We start from the raw sequence: 26,503 nt of genomic DNA on the forward strand, positions 1-26,503 counted from the left end.
AGCAGGAAATAGCTTATTCTTAAGTTAGCAGTTGGACAAGAGAAAATCCAGAACATACAGGATAATTTTAACCAAGTGCACACGTGCGTGTGTGCACACACACAGAAGAAAAAAATATCTTGAAATGCACACTGACTGAACTACTAAGTTCAGGTACATCCTGTTTCCTCCAAATAAGCTCTGTGACATTATTCCCTCTTCAGTCTAGACTGTTCTTTATCATCCTCCTCTCTACACAAAGAGTTTGTTGCTGTAGGGTTATATAGGTAACGCCTCCATATAACTTAAGAATGGCACCAATATCCTCACCATTTTCAAATTCAGCCTGGTGAGGACAGACTGAGACCTCAAACAGAAAAAAAAAAATGAAACCCCAAAGGAATGGTGAGTTTAGTCCTTGCAGTTATATAATTTTATACTTGACTACATTTCTTTTGCATAAAATAGTATTCCTTTAAAAAAGAAATCACAACACTTGTCACTTAAAAAAATTTTTGAGAGGCATTAACATCTAGATCAAACAGAAATCGGTTAAACAACTGAACAGATGAGCTGTGTTTGATAATTCAATTAGAAAAGGGTAAACAACCAGTTACACAAATATTTGTGTACAGCAGGCAGAAAATCCCTTAATTTTGACAATACCACCACAGTAAAATATCCCAATGTCACTTTAGCACACATGAATTTCAGTATATTTCCTCATATAACCTTTATTTCCTTTTTATTTCTTTATGTAGTCTTACATTTCCATTTCAGAATATTACAGAATTTAGTGTAAACGCACCTTTGCTGACCTGCAAGTGTCATCAGCACACATGGAGACAATTAGTGCTACAGCATTATGAGGGGGCTATGATCTAGCACATCTCTACCTAGATGCTCCTGCAGAACTATTCAAGAGCCCTCTTTTTAGAAGTCCTATCATCAAAAACAGATAACAGAAAAATTAAAGCACTGCACAGACTCCCTGCATAGGCAAAAGGATATGTTGCATGGTCTGTGTATGCTCCATAGGTCATTGGTTTTCTTCACCAAGAATGAGACATCATTCTTTGAGAATGCAAGCTTTCATTCTCAGTCAGGTTCCAAGTCTAAGAATTCAAAGTCTGTATCTATATTTGACAACAATGGTTTTAAGAAGCCTTCTATTTTGATAGAAAGTTATTTATGGTGTTTATTGTGTATTTTTAAAAAGTATTTTCAAATAAATGTTTTAAACTCCAAGCAATTACCTAAAACTTCAAATGATCACTTCTAAAGCATATTCATGACTACAGGATCCTAGTAAAAGTTCATTAAAAAAATCAGAAATCTGCTGAGGTGGTGCAAAGCAATCATCAAAATCCCCTTCATTTCTTTACAAAGAGTTCTAAACTAGATCCAATATTGGTTATTTTCTCATATTATTTTCCCTATTTAAAAAATATTTTGAATATCATAAGTGTAGCTACATATTAGATTTTTTTTGCAAAAATATTGTGTTCATCAAATAAGTTGGTATTTGGTCAAAGAAAGCGATAAGCAGTTTAACTAAGAAGTCACTTTTAAATAGCAAAATCTAAGTATTGTTTTGTTGTTTGGTTTTTTTTAGACATCCAATTTTCACACTCAAAACTAATTACGATCAGCTGAAAGTTGTAATCAACTGGAGTTCCCCACTATCAACACATTTCTCTCCTTTCTTCAAGACACACAGAACAAAATCCATCGTATTTTCTGTATTTACATATTTTTGGGAAGACTGCAACTTACTAAGCGCTGGATGGCTGTCGACAATCTGCACTGGAATAGTCTGTACATCTCCCAAGAGAATCTGATGGACACCTCCTTCCGGGCTTCTGGAGTCATCTACCCCTCCAACTGCTACCAACTGGCCCATGGTCACCAGACTCTGAGCAGACCCAGGTGGAGTCCCAAAAGCAGCTGTGCTATGTCGTGTTAGGCCAGCACCTCCTTGCAAACCGGGTCCCTGACTAAGAACTAGCGAGGGGCTGGTTACTGCACTCCCTATGGAATCCAGAAGACTTGCAGGGCTGGGAGGGGAATGGTTATTTACAGCTATCAGGGCTGTTGATCCATTTGTGGAGGTAAGAGTTGACTGCAGCTGTAATCTCTGTGAAAGAGAAAGCAGAAGAGCTAACATACCAGTATTTACAGCAGGAGGAATTTACATTTCACGGCACATTTCCGCAATGCTGGAACTAGATAGCTTCTGACCTCCTACACATCATCTCTTTCGAACAGCCAAGCCCTGCAACCCAGGCTACGGCTGTACTAGAAAACGTTTAGGACAATGGTATCCAGCAGCATCTAGGAGACTGCTTATGACCATAAAGCTCTAATTTTGGATTGATACTCAGTTTAAAATTCTTCCCCACTACTGTCCATTCCCACAAGAGGTGAGCGCTAAAATATAAGCATAACGCTTTGGGTGGAAAAGTAAAAGGGATGTGGGGTGAAAAGAGAGAGAGCGAGAGTGTGTGAGGTGGAGCCAGGCTGCCTTCCCAAAGAGAGAGAAGCAGCAAGTAGAACAGCATCTTACTGCAGGCTGTGTTTCTAGGGAAGAGATCATGTGTTTCACTGGGGTACTGCAGTTCAGGAAGTCCAAATGTAGCTCTTCGAAGAACTATTTAGGGAAGGAGGCTAACAGATCCAGCTGTAAAGGTAAGTGAGCTTTACAAGAAAGGTCTTTTAGCCTGACATTCTTACCCCTACTCTTCAGCCTTTCAACCTGGACGTTTACAGATCTGAGATGGGAGTAGTTTTAGGATTTAAACATATTTTCATAAGAGACTGGAAGAAGATTTAAAAGGAATAAACAAGACTGACATCTCCCCTCAGTTTTGCAGCATTTTCATTATGAAGTGACTGAACCATGTGGCAAACGAATAGGGGCCTGATTTGAGGCAGAAGCGCACCACCTTCATCCTCTTGGTTTGCCATTCACAAAGAACCCTAATTTCAACATGTCAAAAGCTGGCAGCGGGACGCCCTGCACCACAGCTATATGCTCAGTGTGACAGGCAAGAAAGGCAAAAGTAAGAGTCAGTGACAGTCATTTCCAAGTCCGTGTTACCCAGCCAGCATTTGAGACCATTAGCTGAGAGGGAACTGGCTGTTCTCAGCTCGCTTTCAGCATTCCCAGCGCAGAGTGTCTGATGTTCTGTAAAGGACCTGACTGTACCTGAAGTTGTGCAAATATCTTGGGCTGAAGTGAAGAGAGCGAAGACAACAGCTGAGCTGTTTCTGGTAGCAAGGACTCCCTGCTCTGGTTGGATTCTGCTTTGGTGACGACTGACTCCCCTGCTGAGCTCCCTACAGTACCACAGAGAGGAAGCAGAGAGTTATGATAAATTTCTTCTTCCCATTTAAAAGCCTCCCCTGCAATCTGAGAAAACCCCTTCAATAGACATACAAAAGACACATAGAATCATAGAATGGCCTAGGCTGGAAGGGACCTTAGAGATCATTTAATCCAACCTCCCTGTCATGGGCAGGGACGCCTCTCAGCTAGATCAGGCAACACATGTGGACCGAACAGGGATCGAACCCACAACCTTGGTGTTATCGGCACCAAGCTCTAACCGAATGAGCTAACCAGCCCCATATATGTTGCTTTCTTTGCAGAAGAACTTGCTTGCTAAAGCAAAAAGGCTGTATATGAGGAAAGGATAATATTGCAGGAAGATTGTATCCGCCTGTTCAGAGTTTAAAAAAAAAAAAAAAAGCAGCACTAATAAATCTGGTGTGGAGAGCAAAGTAATTGCACCCTACACTGTGCTTTGAATTTCTAGTTACAATATAGTAGCCGAAACATTTTTTCTAAAAAAATTTTTATTAACATTTTTATTAACTGTAAATGTGCTGGTGTACATGGAACTGCCCAACGTAAATCAGGTTCACCAAGTCACTTAGGAAAAATCACACAGTGAGCAAACCCCCAGGGGTTTATTGTTCCTGCTACAACAAAGATAATTGATAGAGCAGGGAGTGACAGGGGCCAAAGGGGAAAGAAACCCAAATACATCAGAACTTATTCAGGCGAGAACCACAGCACAGGACACGAGTAAATCTTTTAAACATGACAAATGTGGCAGTGCTCCTTTGGTCCCTGTAGGCTTTTCTATCAGCCAGTCTCCTTCAGAAAGTACTCACCACCACATTCCAGTTCAACGGGGAAACAAGCTGGCAGTGCCACTGAGATCAAAAACATCTAAGAGGTCTGCAGCATGGTCTTAAAGTATGCAAACAATTAGGCTCTTCTATCCTGCTGCAATCATACCCCTGCTAAAAGCCAACAACTCTCTGATGAGTTTTATTATCAAAACTATTAAATGAAGGACACAGAAAATATCTATAAATATGCACAAAAGTTCTTTCGGTGTGAAACTAGACAAAACAACCTTGGAACCTGGGGAAAAAGGCAGAATAATCTTCTTTTTAATTTATTATCAGCCACTGTGATCCAAGGGAGCATCGTGACCTATGCCTAATCATAACCATGTGGGTAGCAGGTAGTTCTAGTTACAAACACCTGTATTTTGGTTTAGTACGTATTTTGAAGTAAAACTAGTAGTAACCCACTTTCAACAAAGAAAAAATAGTGTAACTAGTGTCTTGAAATAAGTCAGATCTTTGATCATGAATGCATAAACCCAAGTTTCTATAGAAATCTACACTATGTAATCTCTCATTCTGCAGCAGAGCAGAAGGAACTTTAAGACTTTGTCAGGTGGCTCAGCGGTCGCTGAGAAGAGATGCTACTTCAGCTTCACACATTAATAAAGAAGTTACACCATGAAGAACTGAAGAAACGATACCTCACAGCCCTGCTGCCACTGAACTCTGATATTTCTATTTCTATTCTAAGCATTAAGGAAAAATGGAAAAGAGTGCTCTCAGTTCTGACAATGGAAATACAGCATTTGTTACTCAGGGCAGTGGAACTCATCAAGCCAGTGACACTAAGAGAAGCAGGAATCCTAATATGCATTCAAATCCTCTTTATCGAGATATTTAAGTAAGTGTGAAGCTAAAATCATCAAGGAACTCAAGTAGCCAGATAGCTCCTGGGTATTGTGTTCCCTGACAGATGTACCTATTCAGAAGGAATTTCACTCTCTCTGCACAGGTGTTATTAGCACCTTCATACAAGGTGAAATAATATCCTTTCCACATAACCACCCTGTTAAAATTTGAGTTGTTTGAGGATGCTAAATAAAAGCCAAATATATAATTTTCATATTTCTGCCAAACCCATCATGATTACATGTGCTTTTCCACGCATGCAGTCAAACAGTTCAAAAAAAGTATGACAAAATAGACACATCAAAGTAATTCTTAGGTTTAGCAAGCTCTCTGAAAGGAAACTGAACTGTGACATAGCTAATAAAACAAATGACATTTGAAGACAGCTAAGTTATTAATGCAGTCCTACCATCTGAAGGTGGTGAGGCAAACGTAACAGTCACTGTTTCCGTGAGCACATTCCCACTGTCTGTGGTCCACTGGAGCTGAAAGGAAAAAGATCTCAGTTCTTTGAAAACGTTCGTCTGCTACAGGAACACAGACTCATACAGGACCCATGAGGTCTAAAATGACATTTTCGTATTTTCTTATAACTATGCATTTAGGGAGCTCTTTAGTTTATTAAAAAAAATACTGTGAAAGATTTCTTTACCGTGCACTATAGCAGGAAGTCTAAGTCTGCTCATAATGTTCAAAAACTTTAAAATAGAAAAATAATCAAACCATTTCGCTAACCAACAAGTATCACTCGTGCACCTGGGTCAAGAACAGTGAAGGGAGAGGGCAAAGACTGCTGACACAGCATGATTTAACAATATAGGTTGTCAAAGGTGATTTTCAGTCAGCGATTCCTTAGCAGTCAGCCTCATAACTGGGGAACACTAGGATCACTGTGTATACTTGATTACTCAATGGGCAGAAGAAAATTAAGGAACAACACTCAAGCAATAAAATTAAGAAACGACACTCAGTAACACTGTTACTGAGCACACTGAAATATCTGCTCCATCTTACTTCACTTGCTATAAAGTACCTTTATTAACATTTAGACATTTGAAATATTGTGCAAGCCCTAATTTAGATTGCACCCAAGAAACACTTCATCCTCATTTTATAGATACAGAAAAGTCACAGTAACCCTTCTAAAATACAGTGACAAAGCCACGAACAAAATTTTCCGACGTTTGCCAATATTTCTATACCACATGGCTTCCAGTTCATGCCATCATCATAAAGTGCTAATATTGTATAATTTGTCTATCAACTAATAACAATCTAATGTTGATGACATAAATACCGAAAAAGGTCAGAAGGTTTTTGTCACATTTAATTCAATTTTGCTCAGCCAGAGAGCCCACTGAAAACAATGCTGCTGGAAATATAAAGTCAGACAATTTTGGATGAAACACAGCTCAGTGGTAAAAATGAAATATAAGAATTCCATTATTTAACTCCAAAAATCAAAAAGAAACACCAAGGCCAAGGTACCGTTGCTGGGATACTTTCTGAATTATACACCATCTCGCCATTCCTCAGGGACTTCTGCACTTCATGAATGTGGTTCTTGATGTCATTCACAGTGGGGAAGAAGGACAGGTTATGTCTTTCCGGCACTTCATCAGGCTTGAATAATTCTCTTTCCACATACTTTCTGTTAAAGAACAGTAAAATATGCGTATTTAAAATATATTGTGCTATTTCTCTGTTATAGACACTGCTAACTTCTCCCTCCCCTCTTGCAATAAAAAGACAAGGGCCAGCTCTTCATGCATCTGCTACAGCCTCTAAATAAAAAAAAACATTTATTCAACTAACTTTAAAGAGGACAGCAGCTCTTAGTGACTACTTACAACAAAATGGAAAGACAAGACAAAAGCTGGGAAAAACAAGTCTCGCGGCATATAGGAAACATATTCAGTAACCCATCAGCACTGCCATTTAGCTGCAAACCAAATTCATCAACTGCAAAAAGAGATGTAGCACTATGGAATGAGAGTGTGCCAGAGAGCTCGGTACCTTAGTTGCTTCCTCACTGCGTAGACCTGCTCTATTCCCTGAGACACCAGCTCTCGGATCTTGTCTGCCACTTGAGGATGAAGCCGGGAAGGCAGAGTGCAGCTCTCATCTCTAACAACTTCCTCCTCCTCCTCAGGAGGAGACACAGAGAAATGGGAGGGAGAAGAAGGGAGGCAGGAAGTTTCCATTTCATGATACTGGTGGGCTTGCTGAGTCGGTAACTGTACGTACCACCTATCAAGAGGAAAGAGCTTCTACACACAATTCTCAAGCAAAGGCAAAAAAACAAGAGGAACACTCTGACAACCACAAACAACCTAGTTAGGAGTGGCTTCAGTTTTCAAAGACCCTGACTTAGAAGATATTGCCGTTCAGGGCTCAGGGCCCTCTCACTAAAGCAAAATAAATCAAGCTCGAACCTCCAAATGATACAACTATTTCTATCTATTCCTTGCATGAAAACAGCTGCTGAAGTTCCACAGCTTGGTGTTTAACATATTTACCAAATTAAAACTCCAGAGCCACAGAAGTCTGACATTGTTGGATTTTTTCTTTACTATTGATATTAGGCAAGAGCCTTAATAAAGTGACTTAAGTAAAAAATAAAGCAAACCAAGCAAGTGATTGTTCTTTTTTGCTTCCTTTGTCAAAATAATACCAAAAAAAAAGTGGAAATTTCACCTGAGGACACCGCCAGCATCTATGAAGTTCTTCTTCAACATGTTGAATGCTTTCTCCTGCTCCATTCTTATGATTTTCTTGTCAATTTTAGGGTCAGTAGGAACCCTGTATTCTGGAAACTTCTGAACCTTTTTAATATAAATCCTTCCAAGAGGGGGAGGCAACAAAAAAAAAATTCTCCTTCAGTACACTTTGCCTTCAGTGGGGGAAGGCAAAAACCCCACCCACTTCGTATCAGTTACTAGTTAGAAATCATTCAGGCAGAGTGTTGCAGGGGGCGAAGAGCCTCTGAGACCAGAGGATCGTAAAGGACACATCAACAGACGGATGCAAGGGGATGCAGAGAGACACATGGCTGTTCCAGCCCAGAAGCCACACAGCCAGAGTGATTTTGCATCTCAGTAAAAACCTCAGTATAGCGAATATGTCCCTCAGTATAGCAATGTCCCTCAGTATAGCAAATGCACAACACCGCTGCTGAACAAGCTGTAGTTCACTGAGCTTGAAGCCAGAATTGAGCACCTACATAAGCAGCTGCAACTGTCCTGGTAAACATACTCTTAGCTCCATAAAAACTTAACAAGCACCCAGGACGATGCTCAAGAACAAGGCAAAAAGCCGTTAGGAGGAGGAAGTCCCCAGTGAAGAGGAAAAACTGTAACTCCTTCAGCGAGCTGCACATCTGCCAGATTAAGATGATGGACTGATATGAGTGCAACTAAAAGCCTGACGGAGAAACAACCAATGACGTAACAAAGTTTTAGGACCAAAAACGTTCACTAAAGGACACACCACAGTAACTAATTAATTTGCAGGTATTTCACATCCTGACATACTAATACTCTGCATCCAGGCAACCTAACAAATCCCAGCTTTATTCAGTTTAACAGGACAGCATTTCCTCCTTCCCTCTGAATGAGTATCAATCTCAAGTTATCAAGGAGACGCAGGTAAGAGCTATGGTGCCTATCAGCTACCGTGCCCAAAGAATGCTCTGTCCAGGGTCACAAAAAGCACACTTCCTTAGGATGCGGAGTAGCTCTCCCAGCTTTATATACAATTCTTACCTTGCTGGACAAGTGGCTTTGTACAAATGGCCAGAGGTGCTTTCCTGCTCCCCAGCTTTTTTCGGCTGAAATCCTTTCCTCCTTGGCCCATACTGGCACTCCATTACAATGGCTCTGCTTCCTAGGAACAGAAAGCAATGCACTCTATTTATTCAAGTAGCCACTGAAGTTATTACAGTAAAACAGTAACTGCGGAAAAAATTAGAATTGCAGCACAGTAATTTCTGCTTAGCATCAGACTCTTCAGAAGGCAGAACACTGAAGTATAGCAAACATTCAAACACAGTGCAAATGCTTCTCTCACAGCATGTAAGAAAAGCATTTAAAAGCATTTCCCAAACTTACTACACTTCCTAACATTCCTGCAACATGTAAGGAGGCAAAACACTGGATTCTAGTGAACACCAATACATATAAGAGAAGGAGAATCCCCAAAATAACTGAGAAAATTCATAGCTGACAAAGGTCAGCAGCTATTTCAAGTGTCTTAAATCAGTACTTCAGACCACACTGTTCCATAAATTCTTACTTGCAAGTCTGACCTGTCTTGTCTGCTAAACAACACTGTTCCAGTGTCGCATACACAAGCAGGTGAGGCAGGCTTAAACAAATGTTGCTTAGCTCTAAACTCGATTAAGTGACTTCTTCCAGTCAGACCTCTGACAAAACATATCAGGCACAATATTAAAGTGGTCAAGAAAGGAATTTCTTCCAAGTCATGTATAATTATCTTTTATTTATAATTCATATACTCCAGTATGCAGGCAAGGAGCTGCCTATACCACAAGGGATATAATCAAAACCTTTTTTAAGTATCACGACAGCAACATAATGCGCTTCCATACAATACCCAATGATTTACTGCCTTAGAGTGTGATATTAATAAATGAAATAAATAAATGTAAATAAAGAAACAGAAAATTTAAAAGAGAATATGCAAAACAAACAGGTATCTCATGGCTTTTTTAAAAACAAAGTTATGGCACTGAAAATACTTCAACAGCTTTAAACTAGTTCTTGTTACTATCAGTCTCAAAAGCAATTTGATGGGGCCCATGTTTACACCCACTACCCAAAGCCTTACTAATAACAACAATCAAGATTTTGATGATCAGTGCATGTTTTACACTGCAGGGAGCTACCTGGCTTCTCTGTATTTCACCACAGTTGAAGAACAGCAGGGAAGGTATTGCAGACTGGTTCCACTTATGCAGAAAGGATAAATTCCTAGAGAACAACACTTTTATCCTGCACAGTTTAGATTTTGGCTATCTGGAGTTTAAACTGCAGTTCTGTAAATCTTATTTACAGCCCCAGCTCTACAGGTATAAAGGATTTTAAGGAATGCTTTTCCTAGAGGAGTTATAAACTAAATCTGAATGTACTGGAAAGGCAACACATTAGAAACACACATAATGCCTGCTAGGGGATCTAAGCAAAGCAAAAAATATTACAGTTTAATAATCTGAGTCTCTATTAGTCTACAACAGTTTAAAGAAAAAAATCATCCACATGTAGTTTTGCTCTAGATATCCTACTGCGCAACAACTCATCAAGAAGATCTGACAGGAAACTAAACGTGTCTTACGCATTTTGTGAGGAAAAAAAGTGTCAGTTGTTTTGGCTTTGTTCTTAGCTTTCTTAAACTTCACAGTTTAGGGATGAAGCTTTAAAACTGGTGCTAACATTTCACATTTTCAGTTATTCTCAGGGAAAGAAAAAACCACGCAAAAACCCTCCAAAAACCCCCAAGCACTTAACCTACATTCTATGGGTAGATGTCCTGAGGGACATAGTTTAGTGGTGTGGACAGGGCTAGGACAAAGGTTGGACTCAAAGATCCTGAAGGTCTCTTCCAATCAAAACTGTTCTACGATTCCAGTCATTCATGATCTCTATGTTAACAATTAAATCCTGTTCATTACACATCCAAACGCACTCGGGAATTTCACACATGGATTGCATGAGCTAAACATGTAATTACCAATCTATGAAGTCTGCACATTCATTATAAAAATACAAAAATCTATCTGTTGAGGTATGTTGATGTTGATTTTGTATTTTAAATTTATTTTTTTAAAGGGTGTCATTTAAATAAGTTTATTGGCTGGTGTGGAATAAACTTTTCAAAGAATCTCCACATTAGGCAAGAGCACTCAAACAAGCTCTTACCATTACAGGAACTTTCACATCCTGATAGAGCAGATGGGACCTTTGCCTAAAGATCTCATCACAGGAGCCCCCATCAAATGATACTTAACTAATTTATTTCTAGAGAACAAAAGGAAATAATCACAACAAAACATAAGCCTGTGGTTTCAGGGAAACAAGCTCCTTTAGACTGTGTCACAGAGGTGCGAAGCTACTCTTTTTTCACATCTGTGCCTTGACTTTATTGACACTAAGGAACACCAACAAGATCCTTCTTTATGGCCAGTTGGCAGCTGATGTTGAAATTTTGAAAGCAGTTATTAAAAGAAAAGTTAGTTACCTGCATTGACAAAGGGGATCCCATCATATGGGACATACTGAGATTTCCACATCAACCGTGTGGCGGGTTTGGCTGGGCTTGGAGACTGGCGCGTCCCCCACACACTTTGTGTTTGCTGCTTGTGTAGCGTTAGAACGCTCTCTAATTCTGTCTCGCTCACACAATAGCCGCGGTATGAGTCCCCAATTTTCTGCATGGAAAGGAGGTGAAATAATACGATTATTCACCCAGCTGACTGCTGAACAGTATGCAAGAAAACAAAAGCAGTCAGGGACTCTGGCAGGTTAAGGACACAGGCCCAGATTTTTGGTGTTTTGTGTGCTTCCCCCTCCCCCAACAGTATCTCCACAAACAGATTTACTGGTGGATCTAACACCAAAGCAGTTCCCACCAAGGTCAGGAGTTTGTCAGCCTTCCAATACTCTAAATACACCAAGAACCCCTGACAAAATTGCAGTTACTGACTCTGATTTCCACAGGACGACTGAACTCCTGTTGTTTCCCTCGACATGCACCCCAGTCACCTCCTAGACAAATACCTCTCAGGTGAACGCTTTCACTTGACTCCCACAGAGAACTGCTGAAGCACTAGAAATTGCACATCTACTTCCAACACACGCATGCTGCACTGAGCTCTCAGCCGTCAAGGCACCCTTGACTCTCAGCATTACACAGAAACAATACACCAGATTGCCACGTGCAAACTGATGATGGTTTCAGTGAACTCTGCTAAGCTCTGGGCAATGCCAGAAACACTGCATCTAACCTGACTCAAAGTAAAAAACAACAACAAAAAATTAAAAAAAAAAGAAAACCCACTAACAACTTGCTGACTTTGCAACATCCCCCATGACAGCTGTTCAAGCCATCACAGCCGGTTCTGTGCTGTGCTACCAGGGCCAGCCAACAAGCAGTGAAGCACTGAGACAGAGAGCTTTCCATCCCAATTTGGAATGCTGAGCTCGCTTCTGTTCATATGCAGCTCAGGATCAGGCTGACCAAGCAGCTCTAAGAAACACCCAGAGCAGTTTGCCAGCTCAGTTTCACATCCTACCTGTGGGGCAAGCACGTGGTGAATAAGTACTAAAGTCCGATGAATCTGTTTTGTCACCTTCAGTGACAGAGCAGTCAGATGTTTAAATAACGCTGACAACAAAAGCAGCAGCAGTGTCATCACAGAATCATAGAATGGCCTTGGCTGGAAGGGACCTTAGAGATCATTTTAATCCAGCCTCCCTATCACCAGGAACACCACTTCTCGACTAGATCAGGCAACACATGGGGACCAAACAGAATTATTATTGCACAAATACTCTAGTGACAACTGCAGAAAACCTGCCTCACAGTCACCTAGGAAAAACAAAATGTCTGTGGTTAGAAAGACCTAAAGTCAACACCGAACAAATGAACACACTGTGAATGAGCAGGGCCAGCGCAGTGTGGCTGCTAGTGCGAGCCCAAAAGCAGAGGGTTCGCCACATACCGGCTGCACGAGTCACTGTGAGATACCGGCTGCTGATGCTCCAGCAGCTCACTGCACCACGAGCACACTGCTCCAGCAGTTAAGTCTACAGAGGCTGCTTTCACACAGCCGCGGTGAGAGAGAGACGATGGCAACTGTTCAGCCAGAAATTATAAATAACTCAATCTGAAAAATCTAGGAGAAAGTAAGCAGCTTCCCTTTCACAGAGGGATTACAGCACCACTCCACAGGGTGAATACTGTGTGAACAGCATTTTTCTTTCCATATCTTGTACCTGTCACTATGGACAGGTCATTGACCTTATTCAAGGCAGATGAAAAGACTGATAAAACTTTTGTGCCAGAAAAGCAGGAATCAGTTAAGGCACTGTTTCCTATTCTGGCTTTACTTCTGTACAAGAAGTCAGAGGGGAGGAGAAAGAAAAGAAAATCACATAGTACATTGGATTCCTGCTCTCCAGGGGCTTCCCAAGCAGGAGCAAATGCACAAATGAGACCATCTGCCCCACACAAATAAATGAACTTAGCTTTGTACAGTTGACTAATTAATGCAGTTTTAAACTACACTCTCTTTCAATGTGCTAATACATGCGGAAAATGCATTCTGATCAGACCACTGAAAACTGAGACATTATAGAAAATAACTATTTTTTTTTTCCCTAAATCCACTTATTAACAATGTAATTACCTTGAAGTAATTAGACACTCTCCAACCCTTTTAGTCCAGCCAAGCTTCAAGCCAAAAAAGAGCTATTCCTTTTCTTTTTCCTGGTTTCGTCTCAGCAAGAGTACGTAAAAGCTCACACTGAAGTACACACATCAAGACACAATTTTCCTTGAGTGAACTAACAGCAGCAGGATACCAGAGGCACTACACCCTCCAGGCAGAGCAAGCATAGGCTGAACGTTTCAAGGCAGTCAGGGAATCAACACCAAATCAGCTTAGTGCTAATTTTGGACGCCTGCAGCTTTTGTGGCTGTTTTTGCCTGCGGTACTAACCGCTGAGACGTCATCCTTCCGAGCTCGGTCCTGGCCAGCTCCTCAGGACACACAACCAGCAGCACAGACAGAGAGATGTCATGGCATCTGCAGTGAAATCCTCACAGACCTCAAACGCTGTATCAGCTTGTTTCTACTCTGGCAAGTGACTGAAAGAGTGAAATAGTGAGTCATTTGCACCTCTACTAATCCCCAGGTTCCAGCTGGACTCTTCAAGCCTGTTACCAGCAACGAAACACTTTGCAAGACAGTTACACCTGAAACAGAAATGACATCTCAAAATCCCAGTGTCTCTCGTCTGTGCCCGTGAAAAGGCACGGGCATCTTAGCGCAGTCTGCCGCGGATTTACCCTGTGTAACCACCAGACACAGCAAAGTAACTCTGCTCTCAACACACAAGGAGGAAAGGAATTTGGGTTATTCCTCCTTGGATGGGCTGACACTGCAGAGAGAACAGCAACAAAGCAACTTTTTCAAAGGAACGGGGAGGATGAATGCACATGGGCAACAAAAAAAAAGAGGCGGATGTTATATCCTCAGAACACATTCAGACGGACAGTATTTTGATTTCCTTTTCCTGAAAAATAAGAACTCTCCTATAAATGCTGCTACTGTGAATTTTAAACATAGCAGCTGCAATTTCTTGTAACAGACTCAGACAGACTGAGTAGACCATAATACAAGTTCTCCTGCACAGTGAAACCAATAATAAATGACTCAGACAAGCTACATAGATGTTAAGACAGGAAAGTATGTGCCAAATAGTGCTAAAAACCGCAGTAATACGGGTTACACATCTTACGAGACTTCAACAACTAATGGACCATTTAAATTAAGTGACTCACTCAGTGCGAACAACACCTTCACCGTGGAAAAATTTGTGTTATTAATTGTCTGATCTCTCAATGCTTAAGTGGATATAACAGTGGACAGTATCATTTCTGTGAAATAAAATGTATGTAATAAATAGGAATAATTACTATATTTAGTTAATTTTAAATTATTTTAAAGTGGATATAGAAAGAAATTCAATTTCTAAGTCCCTGCAACTGCAGTCTCCAGTTATCAGTGGCCAAACCCATAGGAAAAACCCCAAACAGTAGGGATATCTAAAGAGGTGAACCAGTCAGAGAGAGTACAAGTTCTCCTTTGAAAAAGTACTACAACAAACTAAAATAAACACCATATTTTTAATAAACATTTATTAGGAAGAGTCTGGTAGCAGAAGGAAGGGGGAAGTGATCTCTTAAGAATCTTCCCATCTCCCCTCCCTTCCTTTTAAGTGCTTTATGATGTATTCTAGCTGCGATATCACCTCAGTCATCAGGACAGTTCTGCAGATGTCTAACAACATGCAAATAAAGAGAGTTGTGTTTAGGTTAAAAGGCACCACAGGGAATAACGATAGAAGATTTGCTAACAGAAAACAAGCATAGGCAACCATGCTGGCATCAAAAAAGAATAAAAAGCCCCAAACTTTGAGAAAATCGAAAGTAGAAAATCTCAGTAAAGCATCAACATTAAGGCTCTGTCAAGTCCCAGACTTGACCTTGGTGAGTCCCATGGGTGACAGCAGAAGACAGCAGAGCTTGCACTTTAGCCCAAGCGTGAGTTTTAACACAGCACACAACGGCTTTCCCCCGTGCTATGTGGTATCGTGACCTCAGAAGCACATTTTTTGCTTCAGGACCTGTTGATAGTCAGTTATTCAAGCACTGCCAAAAAACAAAGGAATTCCATAGCATTTTATAAGTGTAAATGTGCTAGTAGCACCAGCTAGTATCAGTACTATTTTGTAATAGCAGGAAGCTTGAAAATAACTTCTACAACTATGAACATTATTCCTCTAATGGAACAGGATCAGTATCTTAGATCCAGATGATAAAACATCAAGTCAGCATTCTTCGCAGCCCACCTCGCAGTTCCTGAGTCGGCGTGCCCATGCAGGTGTATTTGGTGGCAATGGCTGGAGAGGAATAGGAAAGTGATCTTCCACTACTCTGAAAAACAATAGAAAAAAATATAGAAAAAGTTTATACAGACAACCAGGAAAGCAACAATTTAGTCTAAACTGCAGAAAACTCATCAACTGAGTGCATTACGTATAACTCTACAGGATATGGTCAGACTACAGATATTGCATCAGTTTGACTTAAAAACCTGGGGCTCATTTTCTGCATGTTCTATTTAATGGTTAAAATAATCCACAGTAAATACAAGTGTTTCTGTTTTCTACACTCAAGAAGACGTCTAAGCATTCAAGTATTCTCAGTATTGTTGGCTGACATGAATATTTCGCTACAGTGAAATAGACCAGTTGATTGTCTTGATAATTTTCTTATGTAGACTGGAGATAGAATGCTAAAGATTAAACCCAATATCAAACACTTGTTAAATGTGTTTAAATATTTTAAATTACTAAAACCCAGACCCAATAACTATTTTAAATTAAGTGTGTAGTTTCTTCATTCCCTAAATCCTGGGGCAGAAACAACGCTTATGCAATGTTTATTACCCCAAAACTCATCATGTCCTGTCCACACAAATATGTCTCCTTTCCAGAATTATTTTTCTAAAATGCACAAACTGTGTTCACAAAATTCATGCACAAACTGTTTATCTTCATTTTAAATGTTTCTTGAATATGTACAATTTGTGCTGTAGTGAGACTAGTCTTTCCCATGCATCAATTCAAAAGAAAATAAACCAATGCAAAGCCATTCCACAGAATAAATCTTGTCTTTGGTGGTGTTTTTGTGGTTGTTTAGTTTGGCTTCTGAGGGTGTTTTTTAAAGCAAAATAGAATCTCAGAGTATTCAGGACAAAATACTAGGCCTCAGCATTGGGACAGAATCAGGTGGATATCAAGAGAAGAAAAACTTTAAAAAAAGTAAAAAGGCAGGACTAGCAGTGGATAAAAGTGATTGTTCAACCTTTTAATTCCTGACCTACCTGGTGGTTGTTTTTTTCAATACGGTGAGAGATGCCTGGGGATGCAAAATGTAACTGCTTGCACTGTCTGCGATAGCAGCTACCGCTACAGTTTGCAAGTTCCCGTCACCACACTTCTCTTCCGAAACATCTTTGCAAAAAATAAAACATTCTCCTGGTTAATACGTAAACTCAGAATGGGGAAATGAAAAGCTACGATTAAGCCGTGTGTATCAGAAAAGTCAGCATTTTGACATATGAAACAAGATTTCTAGATGATAAAGTCGTTTAATGGTTGTGAACCAATACTCAAACTCCAAGTACACATACGAAGATATCCTCGATAAGGTTGTTTGTACTCAAATACTTTGGTAATCATGGTACTGCTAATGAATCCTTCCACAACAAAGCAAATAATCAGAAGAACTTGTAAATTACGAGGCTTTAAATTTCCACATATCCATATAGGCTCACACATCTATTTTATTCAGCTGCAAATCACATAGTGGTTGTTTTTAAAAAATAAAAAGAAAGGAATTACAGTACTGGCTTTATACTTAGAAAAGAACACCTAGACAAGAAAAAATAGGCCTCTTGCAACTGAGCCTGTTGGAACAAATGTTTTAGCTTTTCTTGATAATAGAGATCTATCCATAAGCCAAATAATACTGTTAGATTGAAGCCTGTATGTATAGCTAAACAAAAACGTAACGGAAAACTGTGAAAGCAGACATTTGATACTTTCATTTCAACATAAAGAAAAGGGAGCTCTCTTTAGATGCAGGATTTTTGTCCTGTTTTTCCCCCATCGAGAGCAATAAGTTACTGACTCAGTACAAAAATCGCACTTCCGGAAAGCATGTGCCAGAATATTCATAAGGTCGCACCTCCAAGTAACACCACACTGGCTCAAAGCTCGGAGCGCTGGTCCCTTCTACCCACAAAACCCCTGCAGCACTGTCCAAGAACATGTATTCAAACCCTGTGAAACTGAGCTACTTGCAAACAGGGAGCTCCATGTAGGATGAAAAGTGGGAATACAAAAATACTACTCAGTGTTGCAACTTATCGGCTACAGAAAGTAGAAGCAATTCTTTAGTAACTAAAGGCGCACAGCGAGCTGAAGTCACGTAAGACTACACTGCAACCACCTCGCAGGAGCCGGGGGAGAGGGAGGGAAGGATGAGCATTAGGGTAGGAGTGAGGCTTTCAATGCAAGGTCATGAAACCATATTCCGCCCGTGAGTGAAAAAGGCTGGATCACAACCTGAATTCCAGCTCTTTTTTCTATCCACCCTCCATCAGGACTCTAGTCTTACCTTTGAGCTCTTAACTAGCACTTGAATTTTGAGAATTTGCTCTGACTTTGAGAATTTTATACAAAAAACACAAAAAAATTTTTAAAAATCTCCCAAACTTAACAAAACGTGACAACCCAGTTCTCAGTCTTATTCTGTGACTGACAACTAGCACACAGCATTTTGCTGCTCAGCAAAGCTTGCATAAAAATAATCAAAGCTTTCAGATTTCAGCATGTCCCTTTCTAGAGAAAAGCTTAAAATTGTGCTTCTAGTTACACATCTCACCACATTCTTAAAAGTGACAACTAACACACCGAGGGAAAAAAACCTCACAAAGAAGTGAAAGTTACATCTCATTTTCTTGACTGAAACCGAATTCCTACCTAGGTATTTCATCCCTGGCTTCATAAAAGATGCTTCAACACCAGTGATCTCTGGAACAGACCGGAAGAAAATTAATTTAATTTCCTGCTTAGTCACAGGGACACACACGCTCAAGTCCCACAGGTTAAACTCACCCTGAGTGCTGGTCACATCCAGAAGTTGACTTTGAGGAATAATCACTTGGGCCACTCCTGGCTGGGCAGAAGGAATGACATGCAGCACTTGTCCATTTTCTGACTGGCTAGCAACAATCATCTGGAAGGCAAACACACAAAAGCATGAGTGGCACTAGCCTGTACAGTGATCATCAGGCAGCACTACTGGGGTTTTTTTTAGTAATAGAACAAGAAATGTTCTAGTTGGACTTAGGGTCTGTAAATTAACTTGATTTCATGTAATACAAAAACTACCTATTTCTGTCAAATTTCTTAAAATTAGCTTCTCCCTTTTAAAATAGCCCTTTAATTGATTAAAGGAGAGAAAAAGAAACTTAGCACGATTCTACAATGAATTACAGAATTATCTGAAACTTAGAATGCTATTCCTGAATCTATCCAAAACCTAAAAGCCGTTCAGAGTTGGATTCACTGGAACTCCATTCATGGACTAGTAGAATTAATCAAAACTCATAAAAATTTTGACTTCTACTCCTCAGAAACTGACCTCTATGGGCAATATTTTATGCAAAAGCAGGTAGAAGAAAAGCTCCAAGACTTTAAAAAATATAAATTATATCTCCTAGAACTCTGGAAAACATAAACTCCTGGTGTAAGTTTTCCCATAATTACCAAGGACTTGTTTCCAAAAATGTTAGAAAGTATCATCTTGTTTCTGATTTTTTACACTTTGAATGGGTCAGATGTCTTTCGTGCAGCACAAAACAGCCAACTAAAACCTCTGGGTGAAGTTACTTTTTTACAAAATAAGTGTTAAGAATTACAAAGCAATTACTTCAGCAAATTAATGGAGGGGAAAAGACATAACTGTATATTTTATTGCTAATGTCCTAACCCCCTCAATCACAGACTTATCCAGGGAATATAGAGAAAGCAGCAGTGGTAGAAGTATGAGATGTCATTGAACAATAACATCCAGGTTTGATAATGACAAAAGATCTAAGTTATTCAATAAAATTAGTAATGGCTGGAGACAGGATTTGCCTACCTCCGAAAGGGCAACCGGAGCATGAGCTGAACCACTGCAAGGTTTCACCTCGTTGCTCAAGATAAAGCCCAAATCAGCTGTTGTTAGGACAAACAAGCACCATGCAAAAGAGTTCTCCAAAGAGCTCCCTGGCCTGGGCACACCTCCTCTGCCCTGTTCCAGTTCCAGACACACTCACCATGGACGCGCCGGGCCCTCCGAGGGGCTGCAGCTCATAGAGGGGCTGCCTGGTTTGCTCGAGCAGGTGGAACTCCTCTGCAGAGTGAGGCTGCAGCTGGGGTGGCCGTGCGGGCGCAGCCGATGATGGGGAGCTGCCCGACAGGTGTATCGCGGCAGGTAAGGCTGCTGGAGGGTCACTCTGTGCAAACAAGAGATCCCCAGAATCCATGCAGCTTAGATGCTTTCACAGAGGAAAAACAGTAAAACGTACTTTAATCTTGAGTAGCAACTTCTATTAAAAAAAAATAAATCAGAAAACAAAAAGGAAAGAACATTTAAAACCAGTTTGCTGTATTGTGTACTCAGAATGAGCTCTTGTCATTTTGATCAATAGGTTACCAGTTAACACTAGGGGTTCCACTTTTGTTCTCCATTTCCATAGAGAACAGGTATTCATACTCTGGCTTCCTAGAGCAAACTCTACTAAGGGTAAAGAAAACCCCTTGTACACAAAATCTGTTCCCCCAAACCCCTCATCACTAAAACATCTCAAGTCTACCCAGAAACTGAGAGATCTTATAACAAGAAGACCCAACCTGTAAAACATCCACCGAGTTCATCTGACTTCAGAAGAAACCCTATCTACTATTCTAATCAGCCTTTAGATACATGCATTTAGTTATGAAGATAAACATCTTTACACACTTTCTTAATTCTTTAGCACAGAAGAAATACAAGCAACACAAACCCACCAATTCAAGTCCAACAATTATACAGTGCAAGACCAAGAATCAGATGTTGCAAGTCTCACAAAACAGGCACTCTGAGTTCACTGTCATCAAGCTTGCAGAATCAAGTTCTTGCAGCACATCTCATTTTCATTAAATTAAAATATTTAAGAACAAATATCTGTGTTGAACATCTGACAACACAAATATTAAACATGTAAAAATAATGGAAAATAGGCAGTCCTTGTGTAAAATACCACGTCAGGCTGTTGTTTGGCCGACGCAAGGAGCGCAGCTTGTATCTGCAGCAATCACACAAACAGCTCCAGTGTTTCTGCTGCAAAATTGTGTAAGCTACAAATCCAAGGAGTGGACAAAAATGTTTGTAAATTTTATATTCAAGTCAGACCCAGGCCAAATAACCTTCTCAAAAATTATGCAGGTATAAATCTGTGCTGAAGCTATCTACTGTAAACCATACCAGAAAAGCAGCAACAAATAAATGGCATTAGTTGTGTTAAAGACATTGTGTAGAGACCATAAGGACATTACTAAATCACTACCTGAATGATACTTCATGTTAGCTGAAGTCATCTGCAGAAGAACATTCATGCACAGAAATCTCTCTGACTAGGAATGTCTGGCAGTATTTGATAATAAAGACATTGACGACTCTCCTTCCCCAATACTTAGACAAACGTCCTGTGTCCCTGGATTCTTATTCAACACATTTGGTCACCAAGCAATTTGATCAGACTTTTCAAGTGCTCTGAAGCCCTCCTACTCCAGTGCACCACAGCAAGTATTCTCTTACTAAAGGATTTTGCCAACACAATAAAACATACATTTCTTCAGCACTCTGACAGGTTCTGCTAATATAATTACTGAGTGTCATGACATGTAATCTGGATATTCATCAGTTCAAAACTGAATGGCACATGAATCCAAGGGAAGGAACTTTTGTGCTTTTTAGGAGACGCATGTATTAATACAAAGGGAAGAAAATGCGCTTTGACTAAATATCTTACTGCAAATTGATCCAAGAGGACGCAAAAAAAGCATCTACAAAGATGGGACTTTCATACCTCACCTGAAAATCCCGATCATTTGTTTCTGACTCTCCTGTACTGTTACAGTTGCCTACAAACAAATCATTAGATTTTTCCATAGCAATGTCATGGTCAACTCCATTCTCTTCCATTACAAGATGATCTGAAAAAGTTAGAAACGTTTATTTCATCCTTCCATACTTGTTTTGCCACAACGGACAGGGTCAGCACAGAGGACACAGATACGAAGTTAAAGAAGTGAGCTTATCTTACATTTAAAGCAATAAAATAATGACTGAAATAAACAGAAAGAATAAAATGAAACAAGGTAACGCACCTAATCACTACCACATAAGGTTAACCATAGTGATCAAGAAAGACATATCACCAATTGGCCTAACACTTGACCACCATCCAGATCCGCAGTCGCTGGGGAGCCCCGGTTGCAGTGAGGAGCTGGAGAACCTCTCCCGGTAACTGGGAGGTTCCAAACAGTACGTCCACTTGTAGGTGAGGTCTCCGAAGTCGCTCCAGGAGGGTCTAGCTTTTTATATTGTTGAAGAAACAAGCTTACACAACTCCAAATGCAGGAACATCTGGTTTTACTCTCCTTTTAGATTCTACTCAAAGCCTGGCCAGGGCTCAAGGAGGAACCAAGGGAGTTTCTTTATCTATTTGGCTTTATCTATTTCCAAACGAGGCCACACATCTGGTTTCAGGGCCTTGACAATCTGCCTCTGAACAAGTGAAGATACACATTCTCATGGCATTTTATCTTTGCTAATGATTATATTCTAAGTTACATCTTTCGCTAATGATCATACATACTTCACTAATGATCAGACACTAATACTATCTGATGTTTGGTTGGGAGGTTCACCTAGAGGTCAGCTTTGTTTTGGAGATTATTGCTCAGGCCTCAGTGCTTTAGCCTCAACCAAGACATGGCTGCAGGGTTTTTTTTGGGCCTGACAAATTTAGTCTTACAAGTTCTATACACTGTCACATGCTAACAGTAAAGCCCTCAAGAAACCCTTGTCTCTTTATCACTTTATTACTCACCACAGAAAAAAAATCAGTGCCTTTCTCCAGAAGTACAGCTTAGCCTCTGGCATAAGACAATTTGCTTGTCTTGTCATTGCACACACAGATGCAAAACGTGCATACCTACTGTCACGATTTTCATTCAAATATGTCCATGAACACTCAACTAACAGTCAAACACATCTAGAGACCACTTGATACTTACAGATAGGGCAGTATTGCTTTACAAAACTATTAGGCATCTACTTCCACGATCAACATGCAGAATTTGCATTACTCAACTCTGTCATACAGCCGTCTTGAAGGAAATTACATTTGTTTTAAAGGTTTATAAACCAACACATGAAGGAAACAGCAGGAACATCGGGGAGAAAAAAATGCCAGATATCCAAAACAAAATTTGGCATGAATCACGTGATGAAAAATACAGAGCTCTTAAGAATTCAGATTTACCTCCTATCCCAAAAAAAGCACTTCAAGGAGCTCAGCTGCTCACATTAAGCTTTCAAGCACACAGATAATATTAGACAGTGGATTGCCACATCCACAGGGTAAGGCTTTCACCCAGGCAGTATGCTCTTTAAAGCAGTGACCAATCCCAAATATTGATCAGCAACGAGACAACATGACAAATTAATTTGGCCCCACGTGACTTTTATCTATATATGTACTAGACTCCACACATAATACGCCAAATTGGATAAAAGAAAACTCACATTCCTACATGGTGAGGGACGGGGAAAGGTGTTCAGGATTTTTCCTTCGGTATTTACTTTAAAGATAGGCAGAGTTATATTAGCAGATGACTCCTAGCAGCTTTATCTCCTTCACATAGTAAATTTCTTGAGACAGACCTTCTTGACTGTGCTATTTCAAACATTTACAGCTTTAGTAAGGAGAATGTAAAAAGCTACAGAGTCACTTGAAAAGAACTGTGCAACCCTGGAAGCACAAATTTATTTTGCTTTGCAAAGATATAAAGGACCACAGGCAAAGTAAATCCATATCTCCTTGGCTTTTGAAGCTGAATAAGGCATCCTGCTGATACAAACAACATTGTGAAGTTAAGCTGCTCATATGCTCAATAGACTAAATACTTTAATCTAAAGCAGATTTATTTTTCCATTCAACTTCCGAGTAATGACACTTAGACCAAGTTCCAAATTAAGTTATCTCAAGTTTACCAAATATTTTGTAGCTTTGGATCTGAGAACAATCAGAAGATGTTTCAGTTAAAATGTCTGAAGCATGTTAGCAGCAAATGAGAAAAAGACAGAAAACTAGATTTCATCATCACTCAACCATTTCCCCTCGGTCAAGAGTGTAAAGAGGATATGGCAGTTTTGCCAAAGCAGCACAGCTGCTTGAGATAAACTGAAGAAGTTTATTCCAGGGATACTGATGACGCATACCCTGAGCGTGCTGGTACCTGACTACAGAACAAAAGGATGGCTGTGTTGGGGCAGACCAACGGCCCAAGTAGCCCAAAATCCTGTATCTAACATTGCTTAATAATAAAGCTCAGGGGAAAAAAATGTCAGCACTAGGGTATACATAGAGTGATATTTATCCGGCTTCCTCTTACAGGCAGCCCAGAAATATCTGCAGTTTTATCTTTGCCTTTAAAAAATGCCCTTGGTACATTTTTGCCCTGTGACTTTGTCTAATCACTGTTCAAACCCAGGCAAATCACTGTCACACACATCACCCTGGACAACGAACTTCACTTTTCATTAACCTAAGAGTTGTGCAACCCCAAACAAAGAAAGAAATACACTTTTACAGAAACTTACAAGTACAGACATGGTTAATAAACGTTACAGTTGTATAAATATTGCCAACAGATCTCCCAAATAAGACAGTTAAATTCTGTGTGTGTATATATATACACACACATGTATGGACATTTTGTCATGAATGAATAAATAACATACAAGTATCTCTTCTCCTCAGAAACACTTTACACAAGTGCCACAAAAACTTCCAGTGTAACACCACTGCATCCCACATTTAACAATGGGATGAAGGAGAAACGTGAGAGTTTAACGTTAGTGTAGAATGGGATCAACAGCTTTATCCTCAGTGCACATATCAAAGAGGCAGCTTTATGCAGCACTACCCGAATCACGCTACAGGCTGCTCTCCATCAAGTCCACCACCGCAAGGCCATTTCCAACCCACAGTTAGTGCATTCTAATGCCACAGGACCGCTCTCCCTTGCCTTGCTTCCACTTGGGAAGCTTTGCTCAAGTAAAGACAAATCTATGTCCATTGTGATCCCTGGTTCAACTTTACAAAGAGAGCAAGAAGCCTCAGAAACTGCCAGCACAGGCAAACACAGTAACCACCGTCAGCATTTTAGGCAGGGTCTTACAGATCTTTAAGGGAATGAACATCATACGCGGTTCGAAGCCGAAGACAAACGCACTGATAGTTCAAGATCATTTAGCAAAACAAAAAAGGCAGTTAAATCTCTATACAGCCATCAAGAGCTCCGATAACACAGCTGTCAAAGGCACGGGCACCTCTGGCATATGCTAGGTTCTTACCGATCACCATCCACAGACACAACTTGTACAACATCAGGAACTCTCAATAAACACAAGATTTCAATGTCAACTCTGAGGTGAACCTTTCTCATAATAGCTGCAATCTCCTCTTTAATCCAGAAGCCCACACACTGTTTCTTAATATACAAACATTTAAAGACACAAACTGTGCAGACGTGGCACTTCAGGACAGTATCGTGTTGACAGCTGGACTTGATGATCTTGAAGGTCTTTTCCAACCTTAATGATTCTACGATTTTATGAAATAGAAAAGCCAGACTAGCACTACTTTAATATCCTATTGTTGACCAGTCACACTTCCATCCTGTCTTAAGGCAGAGTGTTAGATTTCTGTATTTTCTTGTCTCCAATTCTTTACTCTATAGTAATACTTATACCTACCAACAGCAAGCAGTGGTTCCTAAAAATACCCCAGTTCTAGGCTGATATAATTTCAAGGCTTTGCATTGTTGCTTCTACCTTCCCTCCGTTACAAGGCCTGGCCAGGAAGACAAGGTGCAGCCAGACTCCAAAACAAATCACTGCTTTTCAAAATCCCAGAGCTGGTTAGCTGAACACTGAATCAACAGTGCAAGATTTTAGTCAGAAGAAGAAACCTAAACTGTTAAAACCAGGCAAGTCCACTGTGATAATAAGCACATTCTACCTAGAAGTATCCTGTCAGGGCAAGTGGGAGGGAATTCAAGTTTCAAGTTTTCAATCTAAAGCTATTTCAAAAAAAAAAAAAAAAAAGCTTGACTGTGCAAGCTCATTTTTAGCATTTCTGACAGCAACATTCCTCATTCTGGTTTTAATTTATACTTCGTGACATGAAGCACATACCGCCAAATGCCTCACTTACAATCTTCATCAAGTCTCCCACGAAACATTTCAGAGGTTTTATAAAAAGATTTAAGATACTTCCACAGCTTACAACAATTAAACACTCTCTCTGGAAGAGCTTCCTCTGATGATATTTCCCTACCACCACTATACAGGGCAGGAATTAAAGTGAAATGTAACAGGGAGGACATCAGGGCACAGCGGTGTCCTCAGGTAAATGAGTTACCACGGGCCGCGGTTACCTTGTGCCAGGTGTGAGATTCAGCTCATCCCTGCCGTGGCAGGTGTAAACACTGTCAGGTCTTTCACGTACAGGTAAGACACGGCTGACATGTCAGAGCCTCCCCAAAAAACACCGGGCGACAAGTGACCCCGACTCAAGTCACGACACAGGGAACGCTCGGCCGCGCCCCAAGAAGCCGCAAGTAAGCACCGGGGCGCGGCAGGTGCCCCCACGAGCGGCCTCCTCCAGAAAAATAGAAATAAACCGAAAATTCACTTACAGCTGCTTTCAGGGTCGGCCGCGTGCCGGGCTGACGCCGCTCGGCTGGGAGCCCCGCGCTGGCGCGCGGCTTTACGTGCA

At 40.4% G+C, this 26,503-nt stretch overlaps 1 protein-coding gene across 1 annotated transcript in view; it reads right to left on the reverse strand.

Annotated features, from left to right (window-relative positions):
* CARF (calcium responsive transcription factor) overlaps positions 1 to 21,636 on the reverse strand; it is a 22,152-nt gene extending 516 nt beyond the window's left edge. Inside the window, exons 1-13 of the mRNA XM_009865420.1 lie at positions 21,526 to 21,636; positions 19,727 to 19,948; positions 18,519 to 18,639; positions 16,721 to 16,850; positions 15,684 to 15,768; positions 11,287 to 11,476; positions 8,796 to 8,916; positions 7,729 to 7,872; positions 7,048 to 7,281; positions 6,520 to 6,682; positions 5,441 to 5,516; positions 3,188 to 3,318; positions 1,756 to 2,116 (exon numbers count right to left, since the gene is read on the reverse strand). Of these exons, the coding sequence (XP_009863722.1) occupies positions 1,756 to 2,116; positions 3,188 to 3,318; positions 5,441 to 5,516; positions 6,520 to 6,682; positions 7,048 to 7,281; positions 7,729 to 7,872; positions 8,796 to 8,916; positions 11,287 to 11,476; positions 15,684 to 15,768; positions 16,721 to 16,850; positions 18,519 to 18,639; positions 19,727 to 19,948; positions 21,526 to 21,636 (2,089 nt within the window). The remainder of the gene's footprint in view (positions 1 to 1,755; positions 2,117 to 3,187; positions 3,319 to 5,440; positions 5,517 to 6,519; positions 6,683 to 7,047; positions 7,282 to 7,728; positions 7,873 to 8,795; positions 8,917 to 11,286; positions 11,477 to 15,683; positions 15,769 to 16,720; positions 16,851 to 18,518; positions 18,640 to 19,726; positions 19,949 to 21,525) is intronic.
* Between the last annotated feature and the right edge of the window lie 4,867 nt (positions 21,637 to 26,503).

This window comes from Apaloderma vittatum, unplaced genomic scaffold (assembly GCF_000703405.1).
Source record: "Apaloderma vittatum isolate BGI_N311 unplaced genomic scaffold, ASM70340v1 scaffold18842, whole genome shotgun sequence".
Lineage (NCBI taxonomy): Eukaryota > Metazoa > Chordata > Aves > Trogoniformes > Trogonidae > Apaloderma > Apaloderma vittatum.